The sequence below is a fragment of the Hippichthys cyanospilos genome, chromosome 6 (assembly GCF_059441005.1).
Source record: "Hippichthys cyanospilos isolate Australia breed blue-spotted pipefish chromosome 6, RoL_Hcya_1.0, whole genome shotgun sequence".
Taxonomy (NCBI): Eukaryota; Metazoa; Chordata; class Actinopteri; order Syngnathiformes; family Syngnathidae; genus Hippichthys; species Hippichthys cyanospilos.
This window is the reverse complement of record NC_142374.1, coordinates 937,801-961,618: the sequence shown is the minus strand read 5'-3', so window position 1 is coordinate 961,618 and position 23,818 is coordinate 937,801. Positions and strand designations below refer to the sequence as shown.

Here is a 23,818-nt window from a genome sequence, read left to right as displayed (position 1 = left end):
GTCATGTTTGGTTGGGTTTGGTCGTTGTGAGGTTGTGGGGTTTTGTTCATGTTTCTGTTCCACTCGTGTCTGCCTTTAATGTCTGTGTTCTCGTTTGTTTGATTTCGTCCACCTGTCAGGTGATACTTTGTCCAGTTTTGCTCCTGGTTTGATCCTGCCTCATTTCCTTTTTAAAACATCCTTCTTGAGCCACATATTTGTCAGTTTTCCTGCATTTTTTGGGTCCCTTTCCTTCCTTTTCCCAACTCATCATGCCCCGACGTGACACTTATATTAAATTGCCATTTGTAATTTAGCATACAATCTTGTTAAAGCGTGCCTGCTCTTCATAGAGTTTATAAAACTTTGGGGACAAATAATTTATAAATATTATTATTTATTTTGGCACGTATAATGATACATTTTAATAAATGCTTTAAAAAATAGCCTACTTAGCCCAGTGCTGTAATGTGTATGCGTGCCCATGAGAGGTCCAATCACTGATGGGGGGGGGGGCTCCAAGTGCCCCCACTACTACAGACACCACGCAACCCTTGACCTTCCACATCCGTTACAGCTGCTCTTTCAACCTTTGATACTTCTCAAGTTTTTCATGATCTCAAACATGTCTTCATTTCTTTTTTTCAAATGAGCAGTATATAAACAAGGCTTCAAGGCTGGATATTTACAAATAATAATAAACCAAAATGAATAAAGTGAATAATAATTAAAATAAATTCCGTCAAAGGCATTGCAAAAACTTGGATCACAGGTCAACACAGCTAACTTAATGTGCTGAGTGCAAACATATGAAAAAAATAAGCTGCTTAGAACTAAGCACAGTATTTACTTTTAAGCAAATTTTAACTAGCAGTCAAAATGCCATTTTCACTCATTTCAAACCGAGTTTATTCCAACTTTTTCATCGGATTATTCAAAATAGGTCTCAATTGACAGCCGGGAAACACCACCTCCTGGTGGTAGGATGGAAAAGTGCCAACTTTGACTTAAAATCTAAAAAAAAAGTGCTTGACTTTTTAAAAGTTAATATTGCCAAGGATCAGCCTAATTAATTGTTGCAGCCAATATCGTGATCGCGATTAAAATTCGATTAATTGTGCAGTCCTAGGTATGGCACATTGGGATTTAGGTACTTCTATTCCCTACTGGTTGCGGATTTTCCAGGATACCATTCCAGCCACTTGGTTGTGGCTCTCATGTATGCTCATGCACCTAGCATCTCACACCCTGCTACTATGTGCTGGACTGTCTCAGGGGCTTCTTTGCACAGTCTGCATCTTTGGGTCTGGTCAACTCTGGTAGATCCCGGCTTCTACGGCTCTTGTGCTTATGGCCTGTTCTTGTACTGACATGATTAGTCCCTCTGTACTGTCTGTCAGTTTTGCATTGTCCAGCCACTGGTAGGATTCCTTTTGTCAGCCTCTTTCTCTATCTGACAGTGGTACATGCCATGTAGGGATTTGTCCCTCCAGATTGTCTGTTTCTCCTCCTCTGGACCCTCCTCAGGGTTCTGCTGCCTGAGACACTCAGCAGTTCATCCTTCAGGGCCATCTTTCTGATGTAGTCTTGTATTTTCGATGTTTATTCCTGGACCATGGCCTTTACACTTATTAGTCCTCGGCCTCCCTCTTAGTGTATAGTCTCAGGGTGCTGGACTTGGGGTGGAACCCTCCATGCATGTTGAGGAGCTTTCTATTCATGATTCCTGTGGTTTCTATCCCCTCCTTTGGCCTGTTTATGATGCCAGCGGTGTTGACTGGTAGTGATGACTGGTAGTGCGTACACGTTCATAGCTTGGACTTTGTTCTTACCATTCAACTGACTTTTCAGGGCCTGCCTTACTCTCTGAAGGTATTTGGCTGAGGTTGACTTCCTGGCCTTTTCATGGTTTCCACTAGCCTGTGGGATGCCAAGGTACTTGTCTTGGATATCACCAATGTTAGCCCTCTGGTAGATCAATCCCCTCAGTCTGGATCATCTTTCCTCTCTGCCACCCTTATCCAATCCGAATGACATCCCTATGTAATTGCTGTCGATCCTGGTGGTGTGGATCAGTGGATCTATTTCTCGCTCATTCCTGGCATACAGCTTGATGTCATTCATGTAGAGCAGGTGGCTGATTGTTGCCCAATTACGGAATCGGTACCCGTACCTGCTCTTTGCCTTGGTATATGCCGCACTTGATGTTGACTTGGGCAATGGGCTTTGAATTAGCCTCTAGAGTTGTCTTCCACATTTCCATTGAGTTCTGGATGGAAGTCCTTAGGTTCATGTTTATCTTATGCAGTCGTAGGCTTTCTTGTAGTCAATCCAGGCAGTGCACAACTTGGTCTGTCTCTTCTTACAGTCTCGGATGACTGCTCTATCAAGCAGTAGGTGGTGCTTGTCTCCCCTGGTGTTACTGCCAACTCCTTTCTGTACCTCACTCATGTATTGAGCAACATGCCTTCTCATTTTTGCTGCAATAATGCCTGACACAGCTTTTCGTGTTGTGCAGAGACAGGTGATTGGATGGGATGAGTCCCTTTTCTGGGTCTTTCATGATTAGGACTGTTCTGCCTTGGGTTAGCCACTTTGGGTGAATCCCATCCCAGAGCAGCTGGTTCATCTGTGCTGCTAGGCGCTCATGGAGTGCAGTTAGCTTCTTCAGCCAGTACGTATGGATCATGTTGGGGCCTGGTGCTGTCCAGTTCGTCATCTTTGACACCCTTTCTTGGATGTCATTAAGATGGTTACTGGATCTTGTTCTGGGAGGTTGCTGTGGTCAGCTCTTGGGTCCACTAGCTGTTTGGCATTGGTGCTCTCTTTCCCATATGTCTTTCCAGTATTTTTCCACCTCATCTCTTGGCGGGTCTGACCGGTTGTTGGTCCACTGCCACTGAGAATACACCTTGGATGGTTCAGTGAAGAACAGCTTGTTTATTCTCCTGGCCTCTCCCTCCTTGGTGTATGCCTTCAATTGGGCTGCCAGAGCTATTACTAGCTGTTTGGTAGTTTTGAGTGCCTCTGGTATGGAGAGTGAGTTGTACTTCCTGGACACCCCTTTATTCACCAGGTTTCCTTTTTGGAGTTCAGCTAGCTGGCCCACTTCTCTTTATGCTGCCTTTATCTTGGCCTGTAATCGTCTCTTCCAAGGTTGGTACTGTTTGTTATGTCCCAAGCCCACCTTGTATTCAATCATTCGCATGATTACTTTTTCTGTACTGTGTATCAACTTGTTGGTCTCAGTGATGGTTCTTGTGGACATTGTCTATAAAGCAGCATTCACATTCACTTGAAGATCTTCGGAAAGTACTTGGCAACTCAGCTTCGGTATTCGTTGGGGGCTCCAGGTTTCCAGTTGGGTCACGATCGTCCTTCTCAGGTCAGCAGCTCTTGTGTTGAGGTTGTTCGTTGGGGCTTGGTAACCATTCTCTTAATGTGAGGCTGGTGATGACATCCCCCGCTGACCTGTCGTCTCATTGTTGTTGTATTCCATTAATATCTAGTTGTGATAGTAGATTTCGATTACGGATGGATGGAACACCGCACAAAAATGCGTTTCTTTGTTAGCCTTGATTGTGGGTTTTGAACTAACCAATGGTCCCACATTAGCTGCTGTACCCCTTCTCTCTGGGATTGCTTGTATTGTAGCATTCCAGCTACTCCATATTTTATCTCCTCGTCCATCTTTGTTTAGTTCCAGTAGCCCATTTCTCACCAATTTTCCCCTGGTCCCCTAGCAACTGACACAGACCTTGTTGACCCGGGCGATATATGGGCTGGTATGACTCTGGTATGACTCCTGAGTCAGGTGGTGCGGGAGCGGAGGCTCCTGTACCTCTTTCCGGAGGGCAGGAGGCTGAACAGACTGTGTGCAGGGTGGCTTGTATCAGTGACAATCTAGACGGCTTTGCGGCTGAGGTGGGTGGTGTACAGGTCTTGCAGGGAGGGGAATGGAGCACCAATAATCCTCTCAGCTGTCCTCACGATGCGTTCTAGAGCCTTCCTGTTGTAGTCAGTGCAGCTCCCGCCCCACACGGTGATGCAACTGGTGAGGATGTTTTCGATGGTTCCTCTGTAGAATGTGGTCATGATGGGTGGCGTGGCACTTGCCCGCTTCAGTTTGCGCAGGACGTAGAGACGCCGCTGTGCTTTCTTGGCCAGAGATGCAGTGTTGGTGGTACAGGAGAGGTCATCGCTGATGTGCACCCCCAGGAACTTGGTGCTGCTCACCTTCTCCACTGCAGCACCATCGATGGTTCGTGGGGGGTGTTGGGTGCGGCCTCTCTGGAAGCTGACGACCATCTCTTTGGTCTTGCTGATGTTTAGCAGGAGGTTGTTGTCTTTGCACCATCTGGTCAGAAGCTCCACTTCTTTCCTGTAGTGGGTCTCGTCGCCGTTGGAGATGAGGCCCACCAGTGTTGTGTCGTCAGCAAACTTCACGAGGTGGTTGGAGCTGTGGGTTGCTGTGCAGTCGTGTGTCAATAGGGTGAAGAGGAGGGGGCTGAGCACACAGCCTTGTGGGGCCCCCGTGCTCATGGTGATCCTGCCTGAGATGTTGTTGCCAACACGCACCACATGAGGCCTCTGGCTGAGGAAATCCAGCAGTGGGTGCAGAGTGAGGTGCTGAGGCCCAATTTGTCCAGTTTGCAGGTGAGTTGTTGTGGTATTATGGTGTTGAACGCTGAGCTGAAGTCTATGAACAGCATTCTCACATATGAGTCTTTTTTGTTCAGGTGGGTGAGTACTGGGTGGAGGGCAGAGCAGATTGCGTCGTCTGTGGATCGCTTTGCCCTGTAAGCAAACTGATACGGGTCATGATGATGGGTGTCAGTGCCACCGGACGATAGTCGTTGAAGCAGGATGGGGAGGATTTCTTTGGCACAGGTATGATGGTGGCAGCTTTGAAGCCTGATGGCACAATGGCTTGCCTCAGGGAGGTGTTAAAGATGTCTGTAAAAACAACTTTCAGCTCCTCTGCACAGTGTTTCAGCACCCTGCCAGGGATGTTGTCTGGACCTGCTGCTTTCTGGGTGTTGATGGCGGAGTGTCCTCCTCACGCTAGCAGCAGACAGGCACAGAGGCTGGTCGTGCAAAGGTGGTGGTGTTTTCTGTGGGCGGGTGGTGTTCTGTTCCTCAAAGCATGCAAAGAAACTGTTTAGGTTGTTGAGCAGAGTGATGTCGCTCACGCAGCTTTGTGTTGCAGGTTTGTTCTCACTTCAAGGACAGCAAGAATGCCCTGCCACAGGCTGTGTGCATTCTTGCTGTCCTTGAAGTGAGAAGTTATCTTGTTTGTGTATTCTTGTTTGGCTTTCCTGATGCCACGGGACAGGTTGGCTCTCGCTGTTTTCAGGGCTGATTCTTCCCAGCTTTGAAGGCCTTGTCTCTGGCCCTCAACAGCCTGTGGACATCTCCTGGCAGCCATGGCTTCTGGTTGGCCCGTGTGGTGATCCTCTTGATGTGGGTCACGTCGTCCATGCATTTGATGTTGTAGGAGGTCACCGTGTCTGTGTACTCCTCAATATCTGTGATGCCGTTGTATGTGGCTGCTTCCTTAAAAATGGCCCAGTCTGTTTAGTCAAAGCAGTCCTGTAGGGCTGAGGTCGTCTCCTGTGGCCACACCCTTACTTCTTTCAGTGCAGGTTTGATGACTTTCACTCTTGGTCTGTATGCAGGCATTAGCATAATAGTGAGGTGGTCAGAGTCACCAAGTGACACCAAGTGGGTCAAGCTCTAGTTGTATAGCGGAGTCCAGAATGTTACTATTTAGCCATGTTTCAATGAAAACGAACACACAACAGTCAGTCACTTTTCGTTTTGATGATCTCAGAAGTCGGTTATCGTCCATTTTGTTGTCCAGTGAACGAACGTTCGTCAAAAGGATAGATGGTATGGCGGGGCGAGTTGGGTTAGCCCCTAGCCTAGCTCGGATACCTCTGCGCTTGCCCCGCTTCCTCGTCCTGGCGCACCGCTTCCGGCGCCTCCTTTCCGGGGGAGGGATAGCAGGCGAGTCTGGTGAATTAGCAGACCGGCGTAGCAGCCCCAGTTCCCTTAGCAAGTTCTCCGGTTCCGTGTTTAAAACTTGGCAAATCTTGCTTCTCCGGATTTGTAAGGAGACCCGTCGACTGTACACGTATTGTGGCGTAAACTGACCGGAAAAACTTTCAAACACTTGTTTGACAAACAAAACAACACATTGTCGGAAGAGCGAGTGGCCGCTGCATCAACACGCGCCGCCATCTTGGAGAAAACCATCACAAACTCTCACAGACACAGAACCACGGTATGCACAGATTGAGAAGGAGCTTCTCGCTGTGGTGTTTGCCTGCACAAAGTTCAAGGATAACAATTATGGCAAACCCACAGTTATGGAACCCGATCACCAGCCTCTGGTAACAATCCTAAAAAAACACATTCATACAGTCCCTGCTCGTCTTCCGAGGATTTTACTCCAGTTGCAGTGTTTTGACATCAGCTTGGTGTATTGAAGGATAACACATGTATCTCATCAACACATGACATTCTTTCCAGGGCTCCAGACACTCAGGTTTCTCAGGATCCTGTAGGAGATACAGAGAACCCTCGTCATTTCGCGGTTCGATCATCACAGGTTCACTATCGAGGATTTGAAAAAAAAAAAAGCGGATTCACGACTTCACAGATTTTTTTTTCCATTACTGTACTGTATTGCGGAGAGACATGCTGTGACTGTTTCTTGCTTCCAGACACATGAGATCACTATAAATGCATTTGCCACAGGCCCTCCTTGGACGTGGAACTACTGCAGTACACATATGTACTTAAATCTTAAATGATAAACCGTTTACACTGTACAGTAAGTGATGACACTGATGAAATGTTTTAGCAGTTTTGACATTTAGTGTAATGGAAAAGCAAAGGAATGGTAACAAGCTAAGGGAAGTGTTGTTGAGTGTTTTGGGTTGATGCAAAAGTGATACTGATATAAGGCTTCCCTCACATACTTTACTTCTCTTATCCCAGGTACAGAGCTCCAGAGCTTCTCCTTGGAAGCGAAACCCAGACTACAGCTCTAGATATGTGGTGAGACTCAATCCTCAATTATACTAAGTATACTATACAGTATTGTCTTTCTTGACACATTTAAATAAGTGTGCAGTCTAGCATATTTATGTATTTTACCCGTCGTTGATTTACAGGGCTGTAGGTTGTATCCTGGCTGAGCTGTTGGCACACAAACCTCTTCTGCCTGGAACATCCGAAATCCAGCAGCTTGATTTGATAGTTCAGTTATTGGGGACACCAAATGAAAACATATGGCCGGTGAGGGCATGCATTTCTGTTATGATGATAAAGGAGAGAAAGGTGTCCTTGCAGTTGGAAAGGTTCAAATCCAATCCCTTATTTTTTTCTTTTTTTTGTGTGAATAGTTTGCTTTCCTGACTTGCTTAAAGTTACAGTCAGCAACATGTTTCATGTCTTCACCGTAAGGGACATTGTGGATTATTTAGTTGCCTACTTGAAATGAATGGCTTTTCAAGCTGCGATGCCACTTTGTGGCTGTGGTTACCACAATACCCTACAGTATGAATAACACGCATCCCAGTAAAATGAGCTCTTTCAAAAACAATCTTAACTCCTTCAGTGCCAAGCATTAACTGAAAGGCAAACCCTGGAGTGCCAGTCGATTTCCAGCATGTTAACGTATTTTTCAAGATCAACAGAATATTGTATGACTATGTAGACATTGGTGGTACCATAAGAAAGATTGGATTCCTTTCTTACCTAGATAAAGAAAGTAAGATTCCGTCTTATTCCGTTACGTTATTTAGTAATAACTGAATGTCGGTTATTTGAGTGACACCAAGCTAGGACAAAAAGACAAAAAGAAAAAATGAGCTTTTTTGTCAAAAGATATTTTTTCATCACAACAGTGACTTTGACCCAAATATATGCAGTGATCCCCCGTGTTAGAGGGTCCCTGGCTTGCGTTATTTTCATGTTGCGACAGTGAATACTGTGTTTTTCCTCTCCTCAATGGTATTTTCCAGGATTTGCGACAAAAACTGTCATGTCCCCATGGGCTTGGCTGTATTTGTGTTGTTTCGTCTCCATCTGCAGGCATTTCTAGGTAATCACATTTATTTTCATTTGCCATCACACTTGCCTCCCTGCAACGCGTCACCACAATTCTGGTCTGCTATTGGTCGGTGTCTCCTCACGAAGATGGTGGTCTGCTATTAGTCGGCCTCACTCGTTTCAAAATGGCGGAGCGGTGAAGCTTTGTTTTGCTTGGCACTGAGATGTACAGTGTATCCACTCAGGTGTTCCCAAAACATTTTTTAAAAGCACCGTAGCGCATTGAGGGGCTCTCTTTACCTAAGAACTAAGATGTACATTACTGTATATCAACTCGGACACTGTCCCCATAAGTTTTTAAAAGCACCGTGGCGCGTGTGTCCAGCCGTGCTTTTGTGTCTCGTTGCTGCCTTGGTTAAACAATTGAAGTTTGCAAATCCATTGTAGCTCCAAACACCAAATTGATCCTTTACAAACAAAAGGCATTCCCAGCAGAACTTTTTGTCAGGGTTAGCTCACATCCCTGTAGCCCAGTCAGAAATATGACCAAGTCAGGACAGGTTAGCTAATAGCTACGCTACACCTCTAAAAATATATAATATATATATTTAGCAAAAAGGAATTTAAAATTTTGGCTTTCATTATAGTTATTATAATTATTATAGTATATTATACAGTAGTTAATGGTAATAGTTATGATAATGATGTCAGGTTATGTTAGGCCAGCAGAGAAGGCCTGGCCGGTCCAATATTAAGGTTTTTGTCCCTCTTGGCAAAGGAAAAATTGAACACATATTTTGAAGCCACACCCCTATCATATATGTCTTCGTATCTGCACCAAATTTTGCCCAGTTGTGCCCCTATGTGTGAATATGGACCACAGCAAATTTGAAGGCGATTGAGTAAAGCATTAAGGAGAAACAAGGAGCAGTTTGGGACCTGCAAATGTGCAAAAATGGGCCAAAAATGCACATTCAAAAAAACATAACTCTTTTTCTGTACATCTGAGCACATGGCTTGCACTGACATTTTTGTAGGGCTCGAGGTCCTACATATGCCTAAAAATGTTCTTAGCTCTAGGTCAAACGGGCCGGGCCCAGCTACACTTTTTCGACCTTAGGTGGCGCTGCAGAGCCAATTTTTTTGCATTGTTTTAGGAAACACGAAAATATCAAATTTTTCACCAGGCCTGACAACTGTGCAAAATTTGGTGACTTTTCGTGCATGTTTAGGCCCTCAAAAATGGAAAAGCGCTGCACAGTAAATAATAATAACTAGAGCTGCAAGCAGCTATAAAGGGCCCTCGCAGACCTATGCACGTTGGGGTATGAACAGGTCAGGGTATGAACAAGGACTATGAACGAAGAAAAATTATTTGTAGATGACTTCAGTGCAGGACTCTTACCAAATATGTAAAATTTAGACAAGGTGGGACAATGTGGGTTGAGTTACTGCAGCTTTTATTGTTACAATTTTGTGACTTTCAATGCTGTATAGGCCACACTCACTGTCGAAACATCGTACTGATTTGTGGAGGGCATAAGGCATGGCCAATGGCTTTTCAGAAAACATTTAAGGGATATCACTTCAAGGGGCTCAGCAGAGTACATAAAAACATTAAGGAATTGCTAAATTTTTTGCTACCACGAGGTGGCGCTCGTACTATGAAAATAAAAATAGGCTTGTAGGTGTGTTTCACATTGGAATCCCATCCCATATATGACGTTTATGAAAATATCAGATCATGTAGGTCCAATTACAGCAACTTTTACCGTTTTGGCGAGACATCGGACTTTGAGTTGGCATAGAGGCCACGCCCTCAATTGAAAAGTCAAAGAAATTAAGAACCTTCATGTTCCTATGTCTCATAGCTTTTCTGACCATTTTTGAGTTCATTTAGTCAAACAGGCATTGCACAGTACATAAAAGTGTAAAAAATGACATTTTTGTCTGCCACTAAGTGGCGCTGTACATGATTTGGAATTTTACCACATAGCTGTATTAGGGCATGACTTTTAAAGTCCCATGAAAGTTTCAGATGGTTTGAAGCTGTTACACGTGAGTTATTAAGGTTTTTGTCACTCTTGGCGAAGGAAATATTAAACATAATTTGAAGCTCCACCCCCATCTTATATGTCATGAGATATTCATGATATTTGGACAATGTGTGCCCGTTAGTCGGATAATGAACCATGCCAAACTTGAAGTTAATAGGGTGAACCGTTTAAAAGAAAAAGGCACTAGTTTGATACCAGCTCATGCCTAAGTACGACTAAAACAGCACATTAGAAAAATTCATTACAATTTTTCTCTACATCCTAGCACATCACTCTTGCTGACTTTTTTGTACGTCTTACAGTCCTACATTTGCCTAAAAAGTTTCATAGCTGTCGGTTAAACCAAACAGGTTTGACTGTAATCTTTCGACTAATGACATTTTTTACAGCCACTAGGTGGCGCTAGCTTTAAACTGGAATATATTTTTGGCGATGTTTTCAGGAGAATATTTTCATCCAATGTGTGAAATTGTGAGAAGATCAGATCATCTGGGTCAAATTACAGCAGCTTTTACTGGACCGATAAAGCTTCGGAATGAAAATGGACGTATAGGCCACGCCTATTATCGAAATATCATAAAATTTGGTGGAGGTCAGCAGGGCTGTCTAGAGGCTTTTCAGACTTAATTTCAGCGATATGACTTCAAAGGGCTCAGCTAAACACATAAAAACGTTTCAAATATGCTATTTTTGGCTGCCACTAGGTGGCGCTCGCACTTTGACAAAAAATACGTTGATAGGTGTATTCCGCATTGGAAACCCATCAAATATATGAAGTTTAGAAAAGATAAGACCATCTGGGTCTAAATACAGCAACTTTGTTCGTTTTGGCGAGACATCAGACTGACATTTTTGTTTGCCACTAGGTGGCCTTATAAGCAATTGAAGATTTTTTTAAACACATGTGTTAAGGGCTTGAGTCTTCATGTGTCTGTGAAGTTTCAGATTTTTCCAAGCTTGTAAAGCTGAGTTATAAAGGTTTGTTTCACATGTGGCAAAGTAATCATCAAAGGCATAATATGAAGCCCCGCCCCCAACATATTTGACGGCGAATCGTCACAAAAATTTGAACAATTGTGCCTCACAGTCAGATGAAACATCACAGCAAATTTGAAGTCGATCGGGTCAAGCGTTTGGGAGAAAAAAGGAGCAGTTCGGGACCTGCAAATGAGCAAAAACGGGCCAAAAATGCACATTCAAAAATTCATAACTCTCTTTCTGTACATCTGAGCACATGGTTCACGCTGACTTTTTTGTAGGTCTCTAGGTCCTACATATGCCTAAAATTTTTCGTAGCTCTAGGTCAAACGGGCCGGGACCAGGTGCACTTTTTTGACCTTAGGTGGCGCTGCAGAGCCATTTTTTTTGCATTGTTTTGAGAAACACAAAAATATCAAATTTTTCACCGGGCCCGACAAATGTGCAAATTTTGGTGACTTTTCGTGCATGTTTAGGCCCTCAAAAATGGAAAAGCGCTGCACAGTAAATAATAATAATAACTAGAGCTGCAAGCAGCTATAAAGGGCCCTCGCAGACCTGTGCACGTTGGGGTATGAACAGGACGGGGTATGAACAAGGACTATGAACGATGAAAAATTAGTTGTAGATGACTTCAGTGCAGGACTCTTATCAAATTTGTAAAATTTAGAGGTGGGATAATGTGGGTTGAGTTACTGCAGCTTTTATTGTTACATTTGTGTGAATTTACACTGTCGTATAGGCCACGTCCATTATCGAAACATCTTACTATTTTGTGGAGGGCATTAGGCGTGCTCAATGGCTTTTCAGACAGTTTATAAGGGAGTAACTTTAAGGGGCTCAGCATAGTACATAAAAACGTTAAGGAATTGCTATTTTTTTTTTGCTGCCACTAGGTGGCGCTCAGATTATGATTAAAAAATAGGATTGTAGGTGTGTTTCACATTGGACACGCAACCCATATACGAAGTTTCGCAAATATCAGATCATCTCAATCCAATTACAGCAACTTTTACCGTTTTGGCGAGAAATCGGACTTTGAGTTGGCATACAGGCCACGCCTTTTATTGAAAAATCATAAAAGTTGAGAACCTTCATTTTCCACTGTGTCATAGCTTTTCTGACCATTTTTTAGTTCATGTAGTCAAACAGACATTGCACAGTACATGAGAGTGTAAAAAATTTGATTTTTGTCAGCCACTAGGTGGCGCTGTAAATGATTTGGAAGTTTATCACATACCTGTATTAGGGCATGACTTTTAAGCTCCCTGCACGAGTTTCACATGAAGCTGAAACAGCTGAGTTATTATGGTTTTTGTTATTCTTGGCGAAGGAAAAATTTGAAGATCCGCCCACATCTTACAAGTCATGGGATCTTCACAATTTTTGGCAGATTTGTGCCGCTATATCTGCTAATAGTCAATGCCAACGTAGAAGTTAATCGGGTGAACCGTTTAAGAGAAAAAGGCACTAAATTTAGACCGGCTAATGTCTAAGAATGGGGCAAAATTGCACATATAAAAACCAAATCATAAAAATTATTCTGTACATCCTAGCACATCACTCCTATTGACTTTTTTGTAGGTTTTACAATCCTACATATGCCTAAAAACTTTTATAACTGTAGGTCAAACCAAACAGGAATGACTCCAATCTTTCGACTAAAGACATTTTTTGCAGTCACTAGGTGGCGCTAGATTTAAACTGGAATATATGTTTGTCGATGTCTTCAGGAATAGATTTTCATCCAATGTGTGAAATTGTGAGAAGATCAGATCATCTGGGTCAAATTACAGCAGCTTTTACAAAACAAGAGGGCTCTCGCAGCGGTAGCTGCTCGGGCCCTAATAATCCGGAGAAAAACAAGAGGGCTCTCGCAACGGTAGCTGCTCCGGCCCTAATAATCCGGAGAAAAACAAGAGGGCTCTCGCAGCGGTAGCTGCTCGGGCCCTAATAATAATCTGGAGAAAAACAAGAGGGCTCTCGCAGCGGTAGCTGCTCGGGCCCTAATAATAATAATAATAATAATAATAATAATAATAATAATAATAATAATCCGGAGAAAAACAAGAGGGCTCTCGCAGCGGTAGCTGCTTGGGCCCTAATAATCCGGAGAAAAACAAGAGGGCTCTCGCAGCGGTAGCTGCTCGGGCCCTAATAATAATCTGGAGAAAAACAAGAGGGCTCTCGCTGCGGTAGCTGCTCGGGCCCTAATAATAATAATAATAATAATAATAATAATAATAATAATAATAATCCGGAGAAAAACAAGAGGGCTCTCGCAGCGGTAGCTGCTTGGGCCCTAATAATCCGGAGAAAAACAAGAGGGCTCTCGCAGCGGTAGCTGCTCGGGCCCTAATAATAATCTGGAGAAAAACAAGAGGGCTCTCGCTGCGGTAGCTGCTCGGGCCCTAATAATAATAATAATAATAATAATAATAATAATAATAATAATCCGGAGAAAAACAAGAGGGCTCTCGCAGCGGTAGCTGCTTGGGCCCTAATAATCCGGAGAAAAACAAGAGGGCTCTCGCAGCGGTAGCTGCTCGGGCCCTAATAATAATCCGGAGAAAAACAAGAGGGCTCTCGCAGCGGTAGCTGCTCGGGCCCTAATAATCCAGAGAAAAACAGGGCTCTCGCAGCGGTAGCTGCTCGGGCCCTAATTACAGAAAACATATTGTGCTATATAGTGCAGTGATGTCTTGACAGCAGGCAAAGCCATTGGGCAGGAACCATCCCACATTCCAGCCAGGTGGACCGCAGACGGCCGAACTCCTAACCCGTGATGGTCGACCAGCGCAGGACCCAATGGAGTCCTAGCCCTCTCTCCCGGCCGGAAGAGGGGGGCAGGAAAAAAGAAAAATGAAGAAAGCGGCAGAAAGGCTCAATTAACTAAATGCTTTTGAATATAAATGTGTTTTTAGTCAGGATTTAAAGATTTCTACTGAGGTGGCTGCGCGGACTTCCATAGGTAGGGCATTCCATAGTACTGGCGCGCGAATGGAAAATGCCCTTGATCCCACAGACTTCTTTTTAGCCCGTGGGGTCGATAGCAAACCGGCATTTTGTGATTGAAGTTGTCGGGACGGAACATATGGTGATACTAAGTCGACGAGATAGGAAGGAGCTAAACTGTGTAAAATTTTATAAGTAATTAACAGCACCTTAAAATCACATCTCACGTGTATTGGAAGCCAATGCAGGTCAGCTAGAATCGGATTAATATGATCAAACTTTATCTTCCTTGTCAATAGTCTCGCTGCTGCATTCTGTACACACTGCAGGCTTTTAACGTAGGACATGGGAAGTCCAGAAAACAAAATGTTATAATAGTCTAGGCGCGACGTAACAAATGCATGAATTAATGTTTCTGCATCGCTAAGAGAAAGAATAGGGCGAATTTTAGCTATATTGCGGAGGTGAAAAAAACGCCGTTCTTGTCATGTTATTAATATGTGTTCGAAAGGAGAGAGTTGAGTCAAATATCACGCCGAGATTTTTTGCAGAACTACTTTGGGAAATAATACAGTTTTCTAAGTTCAGCGTGGTATTCTTAAGCAAGTGCTGATGATGATGAACAGGGCCAATAAATAACATCTCAGTTTTATTAGGGTTGAGAAGCGGAAAATTGGAAGACATCCTTTGTTAAATCTCGGCAAGGCAAGCCTCCAGTTTACTGCACTTGCACGGATCCGTTATTTCTAAGGGCATATAGAGTTGGGTATAATCAGCATAGCAATGAAAACTAATAGCATGTTTACGTATAATATCGCCGAGAGGAATCATGTAGATGTTGAACAGTAAGGGACCAAGTACTGACCCCTGCGGGACACCACATGAGACGGGGAAAGATTCAGAGATCGCATTGCCATAAGAGACACTATGCGTCCTTCCCAGGATGTAAGATCTGAACCAAGAAAGTGCTGATCCCGAGATACCAACACATGATCTAAGACGTTCTATAAGAATATGATGATCAATAGTGTCAAATGCGGCACTAAGATCAAGCAGTAATAATATTGATGAGATGTTGGAATCCAAGACTAAGAGAAGATCATTCGTCACTTTTACTAGCACTGTCTCAGTTGAGTGGTTGGCCCTAAAACCTGACTGAAGGAGTTCAAATCTATTGTTGTCCATCATAAAAACGCTAAGCTGTTGTGTTACAACTTTCTCAAGAATTTTGGCGATAAACGGAAGGTGTGACACTGGCCTATAGTTAAAGAGATCGTCAGGATCTAGGTAAGGTTTCTTAAGTAATGGTTGAATGACGGCCGTCTTAAAAGCTTCAGGTACAATGCCAGAGGAGAGTGACAGGTTGATATTATTCAAGACAGATGACCCTAAAATACGGTCTGTGTTATATATATATATATATATATATATATATATATATATATATATATATATATATATATATATATATATATATATATATATATATATGTGTGTATACGCATATATAAACACATATATCTGCCCTCCGGATTGTCTCATCTTGCGCACCTGCACTTTGTTTCACTTTGTAAAACCCAGAGGATAGTGAGAAACGCAATTTTGATTCCTTTGTATGTTAAACACATGTGAAGAAATTGGCAATAAACTTGACTTTGACTACACCTTTTCAACAAATGGTTCATAAATTTGATTAACATAACTATGAAATTCTAAGAGGGTAATTTTTACCCACTATCATATTTATCCGCTTGAAACGTTTTTTTTTTTTTTTTTTTTTACTTTTCCTAGCGTGCTTTATTTTTTCAAATACCATGAAAATAAATTTACATGAGTGTAAATAAGTATACGATGAAAGCAACAGCACAATAGTACACAGCTCAAGTTCGCTGCAGATGCAGTTTGTATTGACAATCCATCATCGCTTGATATAAAAAGTAGTTAGCTTGAAATTGTGGAGGCGATTTTGTTCGAAATACTAAACATGGTAAATCACATTTTTCAGCATTAATAGGGATACACTGAACCATTCAATGTTGTATTAGCTTGAATCAAACAAAAAGTGTAGAAGTTACAAGAGAAAAACATATCTTGTAATTTTATGAATTAATAAAAAAATGCTGAAATTAATTGAACTAAAAAAAACTTGGACATTTGGATTTTTTAGGGTAGTGATAGTAAAAATGTCGAATTTTTGGTTAGATTTTTTTGGCGTTGGAAAGGTAAAAAAAAAAAAAAAAACTCTAAAAAAAAATAGTAGAAAACCAAAATCATATCTGATTTGTGGGCTCATTAAGAGCTGAACAGTTTTTTGTCTGACAATTTTTATCGTGAAAAAAAAGAATTTTTGGTGAGTGGAAATTTTGGACATCTGTAATAAACAAGTGATTACTGGAAAAAAAAGGAGAAATTATCAAAGAAAAACTAACATAACATTTAGATAGGTTACAGTAAAAATAATAACATTAAAAAAATATGACCTCCAAAATAGGCCAAAGATTTGGAAAAATCTGAAATGAAAAATGTCCAATTTCCTTTTGATAGATGAGTAAATGGATTTTTACTTATATAGCACTTTTCTACCTTAGGTACTTGTGAAGGGAATCATATATTAGGTTGTTATCATTATGAGCTTAGTTCATTGTTACCCATTTATACAATCCTAGTTCATCTTGACCCTGTCCTTAGATAGAACTGTTGACGCACGAAAGTGTGAGCCGGGACCTTGGCCCAGCTGCTGGTGGCGCCCGGCTGGCTCTTTTGTTGTGTCTTGTAATCTGCTATGCTTCTACTCAATAAAAGCCAGGGGGGGACGGCTGGGCAGTGGAAAACTAGCGTTGGAAGACCCACGAGTTACATTTGCCCAAGCTTTTTTTCCCTATGCCGGCATAGAAAAGTCAATCTTGGCTGGTCTGAGTTACTCTTTTTGCTGTTTAAGCAGCTAGGCTTGTCCTAGTCTTCTTTTCTGAGATTTCTCTGACAGTACTCAAAGCACTTTACACTAACTAGTCATTTACCTACTGATGACGCAGCATCAGGAGCAACTAGGGGTTCAATGTCTTGCTCAAAGACACTTAGACATGGTCTTGATGGTCGGGGGATTGAACCCACGGCCTTTCGGCAGGGAGACGACCACTCTACCACCAAGCCATGCCGCCCCCTCAAATGAGTAGTGCTGCAGTGACATTTTGTATATCTTGACCCATTAGATATGCCATCTTTTAATATTTCTTAGTAAAATGCACAAGTGAAACTGGTCCATTGAACTTTCTAAGCTACTGACACTTTTTTTTTTTTTCAAACCAGCAGAATTGTCACATTTTGTCTGTTTTTTTTGGTTTTTGGTTCTGGTTTTTGGATTTAGCTTGAGTAGTTTTTGGTTTATTTCAAGCTGAGTTATCAAGCATTTGGTCTTTCCCGGTGAAGGAAATATGAAACCTAAAATTTGATCGCCTGCCCCTATCATATAGTATTTCGGTAAGTCCAAATAATTACTCCAGTTGTTGTCCCAAGTCTTGAGATGTTACAGCACAAATTCAAATTCGACGGGATGAATTGTGTAGGACAAGGGGCTTTTGAGGTTTTTGTTGTAAGTTTATTCCTGGTTTTGGTTACTTTGCTTTGCTTGTTGACTCTATTTCATTATTTTTTGCAATGGACTCTGCACTCCAGGACAGGTTTACGGACACAGACTGGAGCAGGTTTGCCTCTCAGGCTACCAGTGGCTTGCACACAGACATTGACTCCTACACCCACTCAGTACTGGAGTACATCAACAGCACAATTAACAGTGTTACTACGGAGAAACAGATCACCACGTACCCTAATTAGAAGCCGTGGATGAACAGGGAAGTGCGTCTGCTGCTGAGGGCACGGGACCGTCCATTCAGGTCGCATAACGCTCAGGCCTACAGCTTGTCCAGAGTCAATCTAAAGAGGGACATCAAAAAGGTCAAGCACGAACACAAGCTGAAGGTGGAGGAACACCTTGCTCATACTGACCCCCGACGCATGTGGCAGGGCATCCAGGCCATCACGGATTCTAAAACCAGCAACTCGTTGCTGACTGTGATGACTGCATCCTTCCTTGATGAGCTAATTCACTTCTATGCTCGTTCTGACAAAGACAACTTGGAAAAGGCTGGAAAAACGGAATACACTGTTGACCAACAAACCATCACACTCACGCCCACAGATGTTGAAAATGCCATGGGGAAGGAAAAGATGGCGGTGTAGAAAGCGGTTGACTTTCCAGAGCTCCTCACCACGACTCTGATATTTTCAATACAACTCTACATCCACGCTTTTTTACACATTTGACAGTGTAATATGAACATTGATGCTTACTTTTTGAGAAGACCTGACAAGATGCCACTTAAAGACGGTAAGAAATCATCGAAGACGAACAAGTCAGAAGCCGATGCTGGCGCGCCTGGCACCGCTCCGGCGGAGGGAGAGCGACTTCTGGCTAGCGGCACCGGCGACACCACGCAGTGGCATTTCAGAAGTTTGACGAGCGAGCCACCGAGGCAGAGAGTCGAATCAATGCAGTGGAACGCAGCTCCGACCAAGCGGAATCGAGGATACTGTCACTTGAAAAGCAAGTTCAGAGCATGGCTAATCACATTGACGATCTCGAGAATAGAGGCAGGAGGAAAAATATACGACTCGTTGGCTTGCCAGAAGATGTGGAGGGTTCTCAACCAACTAAATTTTTCGAGAACTGGGTACCGGACCTGTTCGGGCAAGAGACAAAAACGGTACGCGTGAAGATTGAGAGAGCTCATCGCACACTAGCTCCTAAACCAGGGCCCAACCAGTGACCCCGACCCGTCCTAATCAGGTTCCATAATTTTGCGGACAGGCAGACGATGTTGGACGTGGCAAGACGCAACGGGACAGTGAAATACCAGGAGTCCACCATCATGTTCTTTCAGAATCTGTTGGCTGCCGTTGTACAGAAACAAAAAGGTTTTAACGATGTGAAGAGACGCCTGAGGGGCATGGGAGCTAAGTATATGATGCTTTACCCGGCGACATTGAAAGTAATCCATGGCGGGCGACATTGAAAGTAATCCATGGCGGAGTTACTAAAATGTTCGACTCTCCCACCCAAGCCACGGCCTTTGTTGACACTCTCAAATAGGCTACACGTGAGTCACCAACTGATTTGGTTTGAGCATGGGGGCAGCTGATTCAGTAATTCTTACTGAAAATATTCAACTGAGGCATTTAAGTTTGTTTTCTTAAAAAATGGATGGTTATATATTATCAGACTGAAGCATTCACTGGTCCTGCCTAAACTTCTTTTAATGGGAAGGCTAGCCGTTAAATGTTTATCTATAATTTGTTCATACTGTTAAAAGATGGATGCTAATTTCACTCTAGTGGTGTTTAAATTTGGAGTTGTATGGGAGGTTAACTGAGTTCAGTTATGGAAAAGGTTATGGTAATCCCCTGGTTACCATTTGGGGAAGTTTTCTCGTTAGTGCTGTTGGCACGTCTATTATCTATTTTATATGTTGTCTTTTTCTTGTTTTGTTTTTTTAGCTGGGTAACTGTCAGGTGCATATCAATTATGGAAGCTAAAATACAGTTGGGGGTTTGTACTATTTTGACTACAAAAAGTTATGACGTGATACATTGAGACTGTGTACATGGAACATCAAAGGAAGCCACTCGCCTATCAAAAGAAAGAAGATATTGCTAGCCTTAAAAAAAGAAAACATTGACATTGCTCTGTTGCAAGAGACACACTTAAACGATGAGGAACATTTAAAACTGCAACAATGTGGCTTTGATCAAATTTATTTCTCATCTTTCACTTCCAAAAGCAGAGGGGTGGCAATTTTAATCAGGAAGAACTTACCTATTAGGGTCTCAAAATGTCAAGGACAAACATGGGCGGTTTGTACTTATTGTAGCCTACTTACTGGAAAAAAGACTCCATATTTCAGAGAAGGAATAAGTCAATAAACCTACTGCAGCTAAGTTAAAGGAAATCACGGCTATCCGCTCCACACTGGACTCTTTGTTAACTAAGAAGGCAGGGGAAAAGTTAGGTTATGCAAAACAAAGATTATTTGAGCATGGGGACAAATCGGGTAAATACTTAGCTTATTTGACGAAAAAAAGAAGGGCTGCTCAAACTATCGGGTCAATTGTAGATGGGACGGGTTCTTGCGCTTCTGATTCCAAGTATATTAACAATGCTTTTAAGAACTTCTATACAGACTTATATCAATCAGAACAGACCAATAACACTGAAACATTGATGGAAGCTTTCTTCTCCAAACTTGATTTGCCAACTATATCGCAGGACCAGAAGTCCATCTTAAATGCTCAGATCTCTATGACCGAATTGCGCGAGGCCGTTCAGCATCTTCAGACAGGGAAGGCACCAGGCAGTGATGGCCTTGGTAGCGAGTTTTATAAAGAATTTCAAAATCTCCTATTAGAACCCATGATGAATATGTTTAATTATTCGTTTGAGACTGGCACTCTCCGGTCTTCTCTGAGAGAAGCCAATATTTCTCTAATCCTTAAAAAAGGGAAGTGTCCAGAGGACTGCGCCTCATATAGGCCGATTTCACTCCTTAATACAGATTTAAAAATTTTATCTAAAGTGTTAGCAAGAAGGCTGGAAGACCTTCTACCAATTATAGTCAAAGAGGATCAAACTGGCTTCATTAAGGGTCGTAATTCGTGCAACAACATTAGAAGGGTACTAAATATTATTCAACTGTCAACACCAGGCAATGGACGGCCTCGTAGTTTCCCTAGATGCGGAGAAAGCCTTTGATCGAGTCGAATGGTCCTATTTATTCTACACACTTGGACAGTTTGGATTGGGTGAGGGCTTTATTAAATGGGTGAGGGTTCTATATACCCAGCCATTGGCTGCAGTCATAACCAATGGACTGAAATCAACTAATTTTGAGGTCCAGCGGGGAAACAGACAGGGTTGTCCTTTGTCCCCACTTCTATTTGCAATTGCAGTTGAACCCCGAGCAGAAGTAATTAGGCAAGACCCTTTAATAAGTGGAATTAATGTTGGCAGAAAATCGCACAAAATTACATTATATGCTGACGATGTCTTATTATCTTTGTTGAACCCTTCTATGTCAGTCCCACGTCTAATCCAGACTATTGCCCTGTTTTCCGCCTTTTCCGGATACAAAATTAACTTTTCCAAGTCCGAGGCAATGCCTCTGGGCAACTTGCGGCAGCAGCCAGATAACCCCAATCCGTTCCCATTCAAATGGTCCTCAGCTGGCTTTATATACCTCAGTGTCTTTATCACGCCTCAATTTAATCAGATGTTTCACGCCAACTTTGATCCACTCTTTGACAAAATTAGGCAGGATCTGGAGAGATGGACTAATCTTCCCATATCATGGCTAGGCCAAATCTCACTTTTAAAGATGAATGTCCTCCCGCGCTTTCTCTATCCAATGCAGATGATCCCCATTTTATTCAATCATAAAATAATAAAAAAACTGAATGGCTGGTTCAGTTCCTTCATATGGAACAAGCACCGACCACGGATCATGATGTCAGTGTTGCAATTACCAAGCGCTATGGGGGGGCTAGACTTCCCGGACATTAAAAGATACCAATTGAGTGCCCATTTAAGGTACATAGCTGACTGGATTAAAGATGATGTTTCTTCAATTTGGCTTGACATCGAAAAATCCCTTTCCAACTGTCCCCTCAAAAATGTACTTTTTATTGCCAAATTGAAATCTATTAAAGAACAGTGCCACAACCCAGTTACAGTTAACACGGTCAGAGCATGGAGGAACATACAACATTTGACAGCGAGATCAGGGCTTACTTCTGTTTTCACCCCAATCACTTGCAACCCTGACTTCCTTCCAGGGATCTTAGATTCGGCTTTCAGTGGCTGGACAGCTAAGGGAATTTCTTCTTTGGGTGATCTCTTTGATGGTAGTGTCTTCATGTCCTTTAACCAGATTGTGGACAAATACAACGTAGCACGAAAGGATCTTTTTCTTTATTTTCAGATCAGAGATTTTATTGTTAAAGACACATCTCTGCTCACCGACATGAATGTCACAAAAATGGAAAAAAAGGTGTTTCTTGCTGATGGGAAATCTTCCATTAGTGCCTTTTATAATGATCTAAGGGTCTGCTCAAATCTGAATGCTCGGGTGCTGGGCATGATCTGGGCGAGGGAACTGTGTGTAGTGATTACTGATGAGATATGGGAGGATATCTGGGATGAGGCCAAGAAAATCACAGTATGTAACAGGACACGAGCATTACAGCTCAAGATATTGCACAGAGCACACGTTGCTCCAAATCGCCTCTCTAGATTTAGAAAGGATGTTTCCCCATTCTGCCTCAAGTGTAAGACAGAGATTGGTGATCTTACTCACTGTCTCTGGTCTTGTGTGAAAATACAAAAATTTTGGACAGATGTCTTGTTCGATATTCAAAAGGTTTTGAAGATCGAACTTGACCTTGACCCTGTTTCTCTCCTCCTGGGCCTTCCCAGTGGCCGTGTGACTAATGTGTATGAGAAGAAACTGTACAATATTCTGACATTTTGTGCCAGGAAAAGTATTCTGCTTCATTGGATTTTGGACAAGGCTCCATCAATTGGGGTATGGCACAGGACAATACTGGAATATATACACCTGGACTTTTTGACCTGTCTCTCACACTCAAAAACCAATGTCTTTAATAGAACCTGGAGACCTTTTCTGGACTATATCGATGCGAACATATCTGCTATAATGTTAAGAGCATTTGTGTAAAATCCGGATTGACAAACTCTAGCCATACTTGTACTGGGCTCCCTCTGCAAATTGGAACTTGAATTGGACCTATGACTGGCTTTATTGCATTTTGTACTGTTTTAATGTACCTGACATTGCTGCAATTTTATTTATTTATTTTTTTTTTTGTTTTTTTTGTTTTGTGTGTGTATGCTTGTTGGATTTGTTCCTACTTTGTCCTAGTTTCGTCTTCTGTACATGTCTGTTTTGATGGTTGTGTTTTCTGTCTGTAAAAAGTAAAAAATGAATAAAAAATATATAAAAAAAAAAAGAAAAGAAAATGCACTGAGTAGAATCAATCCACGCAAGGCAGCTGGCCCTGACGGCATTCCTGGACGTGTGCTCAGAGCGTTTGCTGTGCAGCTCGCTGGTGTCTTCACAGACAACTTCACCCTGTCCCTGGCCAAGGCTGCATGCTTCAAAACCATTTCCAAAGTACCAGTACCGAAACACTCCTCTCCATCATCCCTAAATGACTACCACCTGTTAGCACTGACACCCATTGTCATGAAGTGCTTTGAGCGGCTGGTCCTGGCAAACCTCAAAAGCGGTCTGCCCCCCACACTTGACCCACATCAGTTTGCCTACCGAAGCAATAGGAGCACAGAGGAGCAGCAGCACTGCACTCGGTGCTCTCCCACCTGGACAATAAGAACACATACGCACGGATGCTGTTTGTTGATTTCAGTTCAGCTTTCAACACTGTTGTCCCCTCTAAGTTAATCACCAAACTTGGAGATCTTGGAATTAGTCCCATGCTCTGTAACTGGATTATGGACTTTGTGACCATCAGACCCCAGCATGTCAAGTCTGGCCACAACCTTTCCACCACCATCACACCGAACATCGGTGTCTGTCATGACAGGCGTGCCACAGGACTGCAAGCGTGTGTATGGATCTAACTCCATCATCAAGTTTGTAGCTGACATCACAGTGATCGGACTCATTACCAACAGCAATAAGTCAGACTACAGAGCAGAGGTT

At 42.6% G+C, this 23,818-nt stretch overlaps 1 protein-coding gene across 2 annotated transcripts in view; it reads left to right on the top strand.

Moving 5' to 3' along the window:
• cdk10 (cyclin dependent kinase 10) overlaps positions 1 to 23,818 on the top strand; it is an 89,862-nt gene that overhangs the window by 42,747 nt on the left and 23,297 nt on the right. For both annotated transcript variants that reach the window (XM_088417693.1, XM_088417695.1), the window contains exons 9-10: positions 6,985 to 7,044; positions 7,161 to 7,284. In XM_088417693.1, coding sequence (XP_088273819.1) covers positions 6,985 to 7,044; positions 7,161 to 7,284 — 184 coding nt within the window. The remainder of the gene's footprint in view (positions 1 to 6,984; positions 7,045 to 7,160; positions 7,285 to 23,818) is intronic.